Source organism: Bubalus kerabau, chromosome 10 (assembly GCF_029407905.1).
Source record: "Bubalus kerabau isolate K-KA32 ecotype Philippines breed swamp buffalo chromosome 10, PCC_UOA_SB_1v2, whole genome shotgun sequence".
NCBI lineage: Eukaryota > Metazoa > Chordata > Mammalia > Artiodactyla > Bovidae > Bubalus > Bubalus kerabau.
Window position 1 is genome coordinate 88,261,409 of NC_073633.1, and position 12,669 is coordinate 88,274,077.

Below are 12,669 nucleotides of genomic sequence, written 5' to 3' on the forward strand. Positions count from 1 at the left end.
TTTCTGTCTCTCGTTAATTTTAGGAGTTAATTATGTATGGATAAGAGCCCACTGTTGGATATGTGTTTTATGTATATTCTCCTGCTCTGTGTCTTTGGATGAATAGAAGCTCTTAATTTTAATAAGTTTCAATCATTTCATTTATAATCCTGTTAAAGAAACCTCTGACTCTGTCATAAGGATATTCTTCCATGGTACAGTGTAGAATCTTTGGATATACATTTAAATATATGTCCAATTGGAATTGATTTTTATGCAAGTTTTGAGATGAAGTTCAGGAATCATTTTCATATATGTATGTGTGTGTATATCACACACATACATATATGAAAATAAATATAACGTGTATATGTGTGTGTGTATATACACACACTTTATATATATGTATATAAAATCTCTGGACCATTAGGGTTTTACTTTTTGTTGTATTTTGTTTTGGTTTTTGCTTAGTTTTTATAGTGAACTTTTATTTTAGAGTCATTTTTAATTTGCAGTCAAGTTGCAAAGAGTCCAAAGAATTCCCATGTACCCTCTGCCCATTTTCCCCTGTTCTCATTATCTTACATCGCTATCATACATTTGTCACAGCTAAGGAGTCAATGTCAGTGCATTCTTATTAACCAAAGTCCATGCTTTATTCAGAGCAGGACCATTAGGTTTTGACCAGTCCGAGTGCTGTTGAGGAATGCTTTGACACAACATCCTGTTAACTAAACCTTCAGTAACCAGCTCCACTGGAGTGACTTGTCTTAGATCTCAGCCTAAGTTGGATAACTCAGCCGGGATCAAGAGATAAGAATGTAGGTCCCATGAGAGCACTAGGAAGGAACTATGGAAATCCTGCAATCAAAGGCCCTCCAGATCTGATATCTGGAGAAGGAAATGGCAACCCACTCCAGTACTCTTGTCTGGAGAATCCCATGGACGGAGGAGCCTGGTAGGCCACAGTCCATGGGGTCACGAAGAATCGGACATGACTGAGCGACTTCACTTTCACTTTTCACTTTCATGCATTGGGGAAGGAAATGGTAACCCACTCTGGTATTCTTGCCTGGAGAATCCCAGGGACAGGGGAGCCTGGTGGGCTGCCGTCTATGGGGTTGCACAGAATCAGACATGACTGAAGCGACTTAGCAGCAGCAGCAGCAGGTCTGACATCACCTTAAACTTTTCATCTCCAGTTTTGAAAATCCTGCCTGAGTTTTAGAAGTACAATAAGCAGTCTTCTCCTTGAGTCCTTCAGAACTTGAATTTTGTACCTGTGGCGGATTCATTTTGATATTTGGCAAAACTAATACAGTTATGTAAAGTTTAAAAATAAAATTTAAAAAAAATAAAATAAAATAAAATACACCAATGATGAGCAGTTTTTCATTTTTAGTCACCATGCCTAATATTACATCCCTAGGATTTATCTTATAACTAGAAGTTTGTACCTTTTGAACGCTAACCATTTCACCCACCACTCTCCAGCCTCTGCCTTTGACACCTACTCTGTCTCTAGGAGTTTGGTTTTCTCATTTTTAGAGCAACCTCCATAGTGTTTTCCCAGTGTCTGCACCAATCTACATTGCTGCCAACAGCAGTGTGGTGCACAGGGTTCCCTTTTCTCCAGATCTTGGCTCACACTTGTTTCTTAGCTCGCCGATGATGATAGCCATTCTAACAGCTGTGAGTTCTCATCACAGTTCAGGTCTGCATTTCCTTGGCGGTTAGTGACGCTGAGCGTCTTTTCCTATACCTGTCAGCCATCTGTACGTCTTCTTTGGAAAACTGTCTATTCAAATTTTCTTCTCATTTTTTAAAAATTCAGATTGTTTCCTTTTTTTGCTCTTGAGTTGCATAAGTTCTTCATATTTTTTTGGATATTAACCCCTTAGATATTAACCCCCATCAGATACATGATTTGCAAATATTTTCTCCTGTTCAGTAGGTTGCTTTTTCACTCTGTGGGTGATTTCCTTTGCTGCCCAGAAGCTTTTTGGTTTGATGTAGTCCGCCTTGTTTAGTTTGGCTTTTGTTGCCCTTGATTCAAAAAATGACTGTCAGGAAGCTTACTGCCCTTGTTTTCTTCTAGGAGTTTTACTGTTTTGGGTCCTGCATTCAAGTCTTTAATCCATTGTGAGTTAACTTTGTGTGATGTAAAGTGGGGGTATGGTCTAATCTGATAAACAGCTTTTTAGAGAGTGTTACTACCAGGTGCCGGGGGGAAGGAGACCTCAGGATGCCCCTCTGGCTTTGGGTGTGAGCACATGGAGAGCTCCATGTCTGGCTCAGTCTTCTCTGCCCTCTTGAGCTCGGGCTTGGGGAATGTCACTGTGCCCCTGAGTTCTGAGAAAGGGAAGACAGGGAGCTCTTCATACTGCCAGGCCTGTTATTGCCAGCTCCCCCCGACCGCCCGCCCACACACACACACACACACACACACACACACTTGCCTCTGCGAGACTTCTCTGTACCACACTTCAGCGGTGCTGGTGTACTTCAGAGTGTCCCTGACAGTCTTAACTATTTTTACTTTTCGACTGAAAGTGCAGAAGAAGCCCCCGTCACCATGTTTTACTTTGACAGTGGACATTTAAATTGAAGCAAAAAGGCGAAGGCAGGCCAGCCAGCCCCATTAATATTTTATGAAATACTCATTGTTCTGTAACCGGCCGTAACCCTGTCCTGGACCATGCTTTTATGGCTGACAGGCCGACCCCAGGAGGCACACACACACTCGGCCGTTTTGTCTCTGTCCCGCCTCTCCTCAGTACCATGAGCTCGCGCCACTCCGCCAGCCCGGTGGTCTTCACCAGCGCCAGAAGTTCACCGAAGGAAGAACTTCACCCGGCCGCCCCCCCGCAGCTCGCTCCTTCCTTCTCATCCTCCTCGTCCTCCTCCTCTGGTCCTCGGACTTTCTACCCCCGCCAGGGCGCTACCAGCAAGTACCTGATTGGATGGAAGAAACCCGAAGGAACCATAAACTCCGTGGGATTCATGGACACCAGAAAGTAAGGACTCTGTTGCTGCTCTTGCCAGGTGTTTTGCTTTTCACATGACAGTGAACAGAACAATTTCCTGCGAGAGAGGAGGCTGGGCTCAAGACTGGGGAGAGGGTGGTTTGGTAGGGAAGTTATTTTTCTTCCCACATGAAACGTGTCTTAAATTGTTTCTCTGCCACATTCCTTAAATAAGATGTATTGCAAAACTGTCAGATTTGAGAATCTCAAAGTCTCCTAGGAAAGAGTCTGTCTGAAGAACAAACTTCAGAATAATCGCCCCTTGGGTGTTAAGACCACACTTGTCCCTTTGACGCTATTAATCACAGCCTTCCTGTGTAATTCCTAACTGGCCCAGGAGGGACTATTAGAAAGTAAGTGACCACCTCTGAACATAAAGAACTTTTGACAAAATAGTACAGCAAAAAATAAAGGATTCAGTCAATGACATTGGTTTTGTTTCTATAGAGATTGCATTTGGGAGTCATACCCTGTGGTCTTTTTTATTAGTAAGTCAGTTGCTAATTTTGGCTTAGTGGAGTTTATAGTTTCCTGTGAAAGAGTGACTTATTCATCAGGCTTTTTATTTTGTATTTCAAACTGGTCTTGTTTCTCTTTACAAGCACTTATCCAAATAGATTCTTAATATAATTGAACAGAAGTAATTCTCTTTTTCTCTCTTCTAATAGCTCTCCATTGACTTACCTCTTTCAGACCCCATCACACCCCTTGAGTCCACCTCATCAAATTAATTTCTCCCCTCTCTTCCCCTTCTTTCAAGGCGTCATCAGAGTGACGGCAATGAAATAGCCCACCCCAGGCTGCGTGCCTCCACCAGGGACCTCAGGGCGTCCCCAAAGCCGACCTCCAAGTCCACCATTGAGGAGGATCTCAAGAAGCTCATTGACCTGGAAAGCCCAACCCCTGACTCCCAGAAGAATTTTAAGGTACAGGGCAGGTCTTGGGGTGAACAGCAGTCAGGGAGAGGCTGGACAGGGCACTTAGGTTCTCCAGGAAGTGGTGGTTCCCAGCTCCTCCTCGTCGGACCCCCCCCCCCCCCCCCCCCCGTCTCGCCATCACCCAGCTGTCTCAATATTTAGTTCATGTGTTTTCCAGATGTCCTGTCCCTGCAGCCACATCTGTGGAGTCTGGGTTTATAGTAACCTGTCCCCACCCCCAAGGCTCCTTATCTTCCACTGTATCCTACTTACAATGCACAAGCTATACTTTCTTGACATTGTCACTCAGACGACATTGCTTCTCGGAACTCTGCAGACCACCCATGGCTCTGTTGTTGGATGGAAAGTTTTCTGAAAGCCTGCAGTGCCTTCTGTCCACAGGGTCCTCCTCCCACAGTAGCCCCCAGGGTGTCTCCTGCCCCACGTGCGCCCGCAGCACCTGCACTCTGGTCTCACGTCTGCCCCCTGCCCCTGGCCAGCAAACCTACCAGCTGTACACTGCTTGCCGTTGAGTCCAGCAGACAGAGTTGGCACGTTTATCTGAAGAACTTTGCAGACTCTCTTCAGAAAGCCTTCTCTCCGCTCTCAGAATTCCAGACTAGAAATGCCTTCTCTAGAACCCAGCCTCCCTCCCCATTGAGTCCTGAACACTTGCTCAGAGTTTGTGGGTATGTCAGTGGCCAAACATTTGCATGACCACATGGAAAGATTTTTTTCTACCCACCTCAACTCGGGCGGACCCTTCAAGCCCACCTCAGGCTCTGCTTTCTTGTCTCTAAAGTGTGCCATCTCACTCCCAAATGAGCCAGCAGCTGGTGTTGGCTGAGCTGGGCCCAAAGGTATTATATTTCACACTTAGCATAATGTGTTCCTGTCTGGAGTGTACTGGGCGGGCCCACGAGAAGAGAGTCCACCGCTCCAGAGGGTCATGGGTGCACTTTGATGTTTTCTGTTCTCTGTGTTCTCAGTTAAATGGTTTGCAGTCTGTTTGAAGTGACTAAAAAGCTTAGTTTAAGAGGGCCTTTGAGAATTGATGCGAAGTGGAAGCTGACATATTTCCTTAACCACTTACCATCCTCAGAGGGCGAGAGACATGCCGAGCGTGATGAGCCGTGTGGTCTCGTCTCATCCAGGCTTCCTTGTTACCATTCTAGTTTCTGTGCACACACACGTTCCTCTGTGTGTGAGTGTGCCACACGTGTGTGTGCGTTCCTCTAGATAGGTCAGGTATACATTTGAAACTGACAGATCAACGTCTCCAGAGATGAAATGTACCCCAAAGACCATTCTGGAGTTTTGCAGAGAAATCACTGAGTTATTAACATAAGCATTAACATCATAAATCATTTTAAAGGCTTAACATTCTGGATTTCTCTCATTTCTGTTTTATAAGCCAGCACTTAACAGTTCTGACTCATCACCCAGGGCACAAATGGTTTCCTTAGCAACCCCGCAAAAGATAGTACTTGAAACTTCTTTCTTTATCCATCAAAAACCAAAGAGGTGTATTAAAATTTTTAACTACCAGTTTCAAAATTTTTTCAGATTTTTCCTGAGGTTAAAGGAAAATAAAATCTGCCCTGAAAGGAATCTTTCCTCCAATCCTTAGTTTAACATTTTTGGAAAGGGGTAAGCTCAGAGCTTTCTTTCTTTTGATTTACTCCTGCAGTGAAAATAATTGAAAGCAAATGTCTGTCTTGCCCTCATTCCAGGTCTTGGCTTTTATTTCCAAAGTGAATTACTTTAACATTCCTATTTGAAACAGGAATGCACATGGCTTTATGTGGTGACTATATTACCATGAGACCCTCTGCAAAGAAAGTGCTTCTGCTGGTTGAACTATTATGGGGAAAAGGCTGGGAGCAGGAGCTGGAAAAGTGCTCTGTTTTCTCTCTCGTGTCATCCTTTTTCATCTGGCTTCAGATGAGTTCAGCTAAGTAGCTCTGTGTGTCTTCTGAGACTCATGTGAGCGACATGCCTCTGCTGTGTCAATGAGGCCAGTGTGCCCTTGCGAGGTCTCCCCGGCCACGCCTGGCTCAGGGCTCCAAGCCACTGCGTCAGGCTTCAGGGTACAAGGAGTAGCCTACCCTGGGTGGTGGTCCTTGGAACCCACTCACGCCACATTGGCAAGGGCTACCTGTGAGCCACCATGAACGTCAACTGACGGATTGTTCCCAGGCTCATCTGCCAGCAGAGGGAGACGACTGCTGCAGGGCGTGGCCACGCTCTGCTGGGCAGGCCGGAGCTGGGAGGGGGGTGGCTGCGAACCTCCAGGCAGCTGCTGTGAAACTCGTATCTCAAGGAAGATGGCAGAGCTGTAACGTTCTGAGAAACCTCATTGGCAGGCAGAGCTGGGATCACTGTATTCTCCCCGAGGGTTGAATGCAGTCCGGCGAGTGAACAGAACAGTAGTGCAAACCAAGAGCCCTGCTCTCCAGCCAGCACTCTCAGATACAGACCAAAGGAAGAAGTGTCACGCGGGTGCCTAGTGTTTAGGAAGAGATGGTACTTGTTGATCACAAGTGCAAGAGTGATCCATTTCACTGAGAGCCGGGGCGCATGAAAAGAGTGAGGAGAGGGAGGAGGTGGACCCCGATGCAAGAGGCCACCTCTCTAGGCCTGGCTCGATCAGACTTGATCAGTGGTGCCCAAATGATTTTAAAGTTTAAGAATCCTTTTGTTTCCTACTAACAGTTACACCCGGAAGCCCAGTACTTAGAACTGAGATGGCAGAACTTCTCTGATAGCAAGGGTGGGGTGTCTTGGGCTCCTGGGTCCCTCCTGAACACCTCGTTTCCCCAGGCAGTGATGCCTGGAGGAACCCTTAGGGCTCCTTGTAACAGAGTTGATATCTCCCTTCCTAAATGCTCTCTATAATCCTTTCTGAGTCTGCCACCCGCTGCGTTGTGGTTCTTTCCTGGGGCTGGCAGCACGGGGCAGCACCACTCAGCGATTCAGTATGACCTCCCAGGGAAGGCAGAGGGTGCCCTAGGGAACTGGGTAGGTACACACACCTTTGAGGCTAGAATTGAAGGGGACTGAAGGCAGGAGCCATCGCGTGTGCTTGGACCAGACTAGTCCTGCTATTTTTTAACAGAAAGTATCTAGGCAGACCACTTCCTTACCTCTCCTCCCTTTAGTACAAGATGTTATAATTTAATAAATCATGCTGTCCAAAGGATCTCTTCAAGTAGCTGTTTACCTTGAACTATATTAATATTTCCCAAAGAGGCTGAAATTAGAACTGGTGAAAATTCTCTCTTCTGTAAATTTATCAGGGTGGGGATATTCACTGGAAAAGGAAATCCCTTGGTCAAACCCAAAGGTGCCAAAAAAGATGGAGAGCAGTTTTTTTAATAGATCTGAGATCTGGGCTGGTAGGCAGGAGCTCTATGTGACAGTTCTGGAACCTTGGGCAGGTGGAGCGAGATAGCCTGCTTCCTCTCTTAATTTACAGTTGGCAAGCCATTTAGCCTCTCTAACGCCCACTCTTGTGGGTGAAATGAAAAAGGAAATCATCATTTCCACACCAAGTCCCTGCCCTCTTACAGACCCACATAGCATTTATCACAGCAGCTTAGTTTTCAAGGTAAGCACATATGTACTTTGGGTTTATCTCACCATGAATTTTAAAAAGCGAACACAATCGGCTACACTTGGAGCTCATTTACAATGCATTTGATTAATAATTTTTTTCATATGGATGTTGCAGCTGTGCCTGCCACATTGTGGACCGCTTTGACTTGATCAGCTCTTGGCTTGATGGATGGAAGTGTGTTAGACCCCAGAACCCATTGAATGAGTCTGAGCATCAGCTCTGTTCTCAGCCTCCTAGATGGAGCCATTGCCGTATCATTCTCTCTCTGTCCCTTCAAAGCGGCACGGAAAGTTTCACGGTGGCTTCCTGCCAGCAGTGATTCAGCCCTCCTACTCACATCCTCACCTGTTCCCCACATTGTTCTCCCTGCCAAGGTGAACAGTCGACTAAGAGGAGCTGAATAAGGATAACTCTGTTAACAGACCACATACCCTGTTGGCTTGCAGGATGCTGGATATTTCAACATTGTTAACGTGTCTGTTTTTTCCTCATGAATGGCTTTCTCAGAAGCTTGCTGTTTGCACAAAAATCTGAAATAAAAATCGAATCTGGTCACAAAGGCAAAAGAGGTTAACGAGATACAGCCATCCAGAGCCTTTGTCATTTTTATATAACTGTATATATACTTGTCTTTTATAAAGATAACTTCCCTATTTTTATTTCACCAATAGAAATCCATCTCAAAAAATAATCTCCCAAGCTCATTAAAAATAATATTAGTTGTTCGAGCTTTCAAGAGCCACCTATTATTTGAGTGACTGTATTGTGAAGATCAAAGGCTCTTGTTGCCTGGCAAACACGCATCGCTTGACAAGCTTCTGAGGATACCTTCCGGCGCTGTGGCTGTTTCCTTGGGGACCATAACATAGTTTCGGAATACCACTGATGCATGCCGTTGTGATCAATCCAGCATTGCTTGGAATCCTTAGAATAATCCTGAGTGCTTCCGTGCCCCCATTTCATAGACAAGCCCCCATTTCATAGATGAGGAATTGGGTTCCGAGCGATAACATGATTTGGTCAATGACATGGGATTCAAATAAAACCCATATTTGTCTGTTCTTAAAGTCTTGCTGTAACCATGACACAATAGTGATGAATCCGCTTCATCCCATATCTGAATCTTGTACTGAACACTCTTTGGCTGCAGCTGACATGCTGGGCGGTGAGGCTGTGTCGACCAGGAACTCTGATTTTACTCTTGGAGATGTAGAGATGGGAGACCCTGAGGCCTCCTTTCTGGGCTCCAGGATTTGAAGGGTTGCGTCTATGAGAGTGATTTTGCTAACCCGCCTATCCTGCACCCCGGGTCGTGGGTGTGTGACCCAGAAAGTTGATTTCTGCTGTCCTGATGCTATTTTTCAGTTCCACGCGCTCTCCTCCCCTCAGTCTCCCTTTCCCACCACCCCCACGTCAAGGCGGGCCTTGCACAGAACGCTGTCCGACGAGAGTATCTACAGCGGCCAGAGAGAGCACTTTTTCACCTCGAGGGCTTCACTTCTGGACCAGGCCCTGCCCAATGACGTCCTCTTCAGTAGCACGTACCCTTCTCTCCCCACATCTCTTCCTTTGCGGAGGCCTTCATACACCTTGGGAATGAAGTCCTTACACGGTAAGCCTGTCTTCAGCTGCAGCTAACAGCCCTGCTGCTGATGACCCGTGTCCCCCAAAACACCTGCCGCTCAGTTTGCTCGAGGATGGTAATTAGAGGAAGACCTGCTTGCTTGCTCGCTCAGGTTATCTGGGCTCCCTGCCCCGCCATTCAGCCTCTCACCTAGAATCCCAGCCACAGGGTACGGACCCTGAGCCTCACCAGACCACAAGACTCATCTTGGATTAGTTTCAGGCGTCCCACACAATGATGTGATATTTGTATATATTGCAAAATGATCACAAGATTAACGTCTGCCACCATACATAGTTTAAAAGTGTTTTTAAACTGAAAGTTTTAAAAGGTTTTAAAAATTTAAGTTTTAACAGATGAAAAATTTTCTTTTTGATGAAAACTTTTAAAATTTACTTTTGTAGTAGCTTTTAAATATGCAATACAGTATTAGCAGTAGTCACCATGATATAGATTATATACCCACGAATGCCTTATAACTGGAAAGCTGTACTTCTGAGTCCCTCCAGCAGTTTCTACTACCCCCACCCCTCCTTCTGGCAACCACCAACCTATTCTCTGTAACTATGAGCTCACATTTTTTTAGATTCCACACATAAGTGAGATGGATCATACAGTATTTATCTTTCTCTTTTTTCAATGGCACGGTGCCCTCAGTGTTCATCCATGTTATTGCAGATGACAAAATTTCATTTTTTAAAACATTTTTATTGGAGTATAGTTGATTTGCAACATTGTGTTAATTTCTGCTACATAGCAAAGTGATTGTTTTATATGTATATTCTTAAATTCCATTACGGTTTATCACAGAATATTGAATGCAGTTCCTGTGCTACACAGTAGGACCTCGTTTTTATCCATTCTATGTGTAACAGTTTGCACTGGAGCAGTATTTTAAATCTCCTGCCTTCCTAGTTTGCTTTCTCCCTGCATCACTCCTGCACCCCTAACCCACGTCCATGACTGTCCCTCTTCATCTTGGTCCTGTTCCCCACACAGTCCCCTTCTCCAGGGCAGACATCCCTCAAGGGTCACACCAGCTTCTCTCTCCTCCCTCTTTATAGGAGGTCCACCTACAGCGTGAACCTGGTTTCTCTTTGCTCTAAAAGTCCACCCTCAAGGGATCAAAGTAGACACATGAACTGACCACACTTTACCATCTGGACACTAGGAAGCGCCTCCTCGTAGTGACCTAAATAGTAACCTTATTTTCTCCCCTTCTCTCCATTCCATTCCTCGTACAACTTCCTGCCTACGTCAAATACTTCTTTCACTTCGAAACTTCTTTCACTCAAAACTTCTTTTTGTTTTAACCTTATAGTGATAAAAATAAGCCCTCTGGGAAGCTTTTATCTGCATGTGGCATGTCACAGTAGGCCCTGTCCTCTAGAAGCTCACGTGCTGAGAGCAGCCTGGACACCGGCCTCCCACCTGTTCTTACTGTCCCACAGAGGATGCCTGGAGTTGAAGGGCTGGCCCTGAGGAAGGGATGGGGCAGCCCACCCTCTGCAGCCCCTCCATCACCTCTTGTTGCTTTCCCAACAGTTAGGCAGCAGCCTCAGTATCCCATACCCTAATCTGAGCGGTCCTGGGTGGGCTGCCATCCTTGACCTCATGTGTATGACCACCACCAAGATGCATTTGGGGAATAGGAAACTTCTTTTTTTTTTTCCAAATGGAAATTTAGGACCCAGAGATAAAAAAAAAGCAGAAAGATTGTGTGTGACATAACAAAACTGTCTATTCCAAAAATCTGAAAAATGTGTGTGTGTATATGTATATATATATATATATAGAATCACTTTGCTGCACACCAGAAACTAACACAACATTATATATCAACTTTACTTCAATTTTTTTTAATTGAAAAATTATTCCAGCTTCTTACCCTTGGTGGGAGCAAGTTTAAATAGAACTGAGCCTTTAATATCAGGCAGTATTTGTTGATTTCCATTTTCTCATAGTTTTGGTAATTTTAAGCACATTAACAACTAGCAGCTGCACTGCAGAGCAGTCCTTTATGTAATTTGCAAGGGAAAGCAAGCACTAAATATACTCCGGTTTATAGACTATCATAATTGGCAGAACTTTTTAACTCCTTGTAAACAGTTACTTCCAGAGTCGCTTACAGATTTTAACTGAGAGCCTCGCTTTTGGCCCCGTGTCTGAGTGTTTTATAGTGTCATGGTCACATTATGAGGCGGCCCTTCCCATGGAGGCACCCGCTCTGCCCTCACAGCTTCTGCCCCAATGAGAGCATCCACACTTCCTGAGCCCTGGGCCCGTCTCCTCCACCTCTGTGAACCTAAACGGTGGCAGTGTGCCCTCCACTGCACAGAGGGGCTCATTGCACTCATTCTGCCCATCCCCAGGCTAAGCAGAGACTGAGTGTTACTGAGTGTTAAATAGGTTAATATTTGTGTTTTTAAAAATCGCCACGTTAGAAGGGGTTTGGGATGTCGGACCGCTGTAAATCGAAAATCGATGCCAAGAGTTGCTTAGCATGTCCCTGGGAAAGAAAAGGATGCCAACACCAGTGAACCAACATTAACTCCACTGAGCGACCCAGCACCCACTCTCACATGCTCTGATTTGGTTCTCACACTATCCTGGATACATCCAACTGCAGAAACCAGTGGACCATCCCTGGGACACAAGGCAGACGCGAGCCAGGGATACGTCTGTCCCTCAGCAGTCCCAGGGATGCCGAGAGTCCACATGGAGGGAGTCAGATCCCAGGTTCCAAGGCAGATAAAAATTGGCTTTATGGTCCCCTCAAATATGCATCACCAAGCCTCCCTGGTCTGGCTGCAAAATCCAGCGCTCTGATGAAGTAGGTCCCTTCAACCCAGCCTGAATCCCTTGACTCTGAGAGGAAAAGTGAGGTGCCAAAGCTGCCCTGGGTCTCTGTTAGACAAGTAGCTCCTGTGAAAGCAGACGCATTAACTCAGTGCAAAACTAACTTCTCCCAGACCCACACGATTAGAAATGGGACACTGGGAGGTTACACAAAAAGGAATTAAGATTGGAGGAAGTCAGTTCCTAGTTCTGCTCAGCTTTAGAGTGACTGCTAATGGTCTGTTAGACTAGAAACTGATTCCAGGTGACAAATGACTTATCTGCTTTGGTCACAGAGAATGGGTAAAACTTTGAGTGGGTCTCCAGTGGGCCTGAAGCCTCTTATCCCTCATCCATTCCTACAGGAGAGTTCTCAGCCTCGGACAGCTCCCTCACCGACGTCCAGGAGACCCGCAGGCCGCCCATGCCCGACCCCGGCCTGATGCCCCTGCCCGATGCTGCTGCAGACTTGGATTGGTCCAACCTGGTGGACGCTGCCAAGGCCTACGAGGGTGAGTCCGCAGACCACCCCGCTGGGCCACGAGCAGGTCAGGAGCAGTGTCAGTGCTCAGGACTCGCTGACAACACACGCATTTCAGCACAGCCAGAAAGCAGTTGAGCTAGCAGTTCTCAAACACTCAGGGCCCACACTGTTGATTTTAACCA

At 45.9% G+C, this 12,669-nt stretch overlaps 1 protein-coding gene across 48 annotated transcripts in view; it reads left to right on the forward strand.

The window, feature by feature from the left end:
* Window positions 1–12,669, forward strand: part of SIPA1L1 (signal induced proliferation associated 1 like 1) — a 512,605-nt gene that overhangs the window by 492,413 nt on the left and 7,523 nt on the right. For all 48 annotated transcript variants that reach the window (XM_055538504.1, XM_055538534.1, XM_055538533.1 and 45 more), the window contains 4 exons: window positions 2,757–2,996; window positions 3,766–3,931; window positions 8,907–9,153; window positions 12,369–12,515. In XM_055538504.1, coding sequence (XP_055394479.1) covers window positions 2,757–2,996; window positions 3,766–3,931; window positions 8,907–9,153; window positions 12,369–12,515 — 800 coding nt within the window. The remainder of the gene's footprint in view (window positions 1–2,756; window positions 2,997–3,765; window positions 3,932–8,906; window positions 9,154–12,368; window positions 12,516–12,669) is intronic.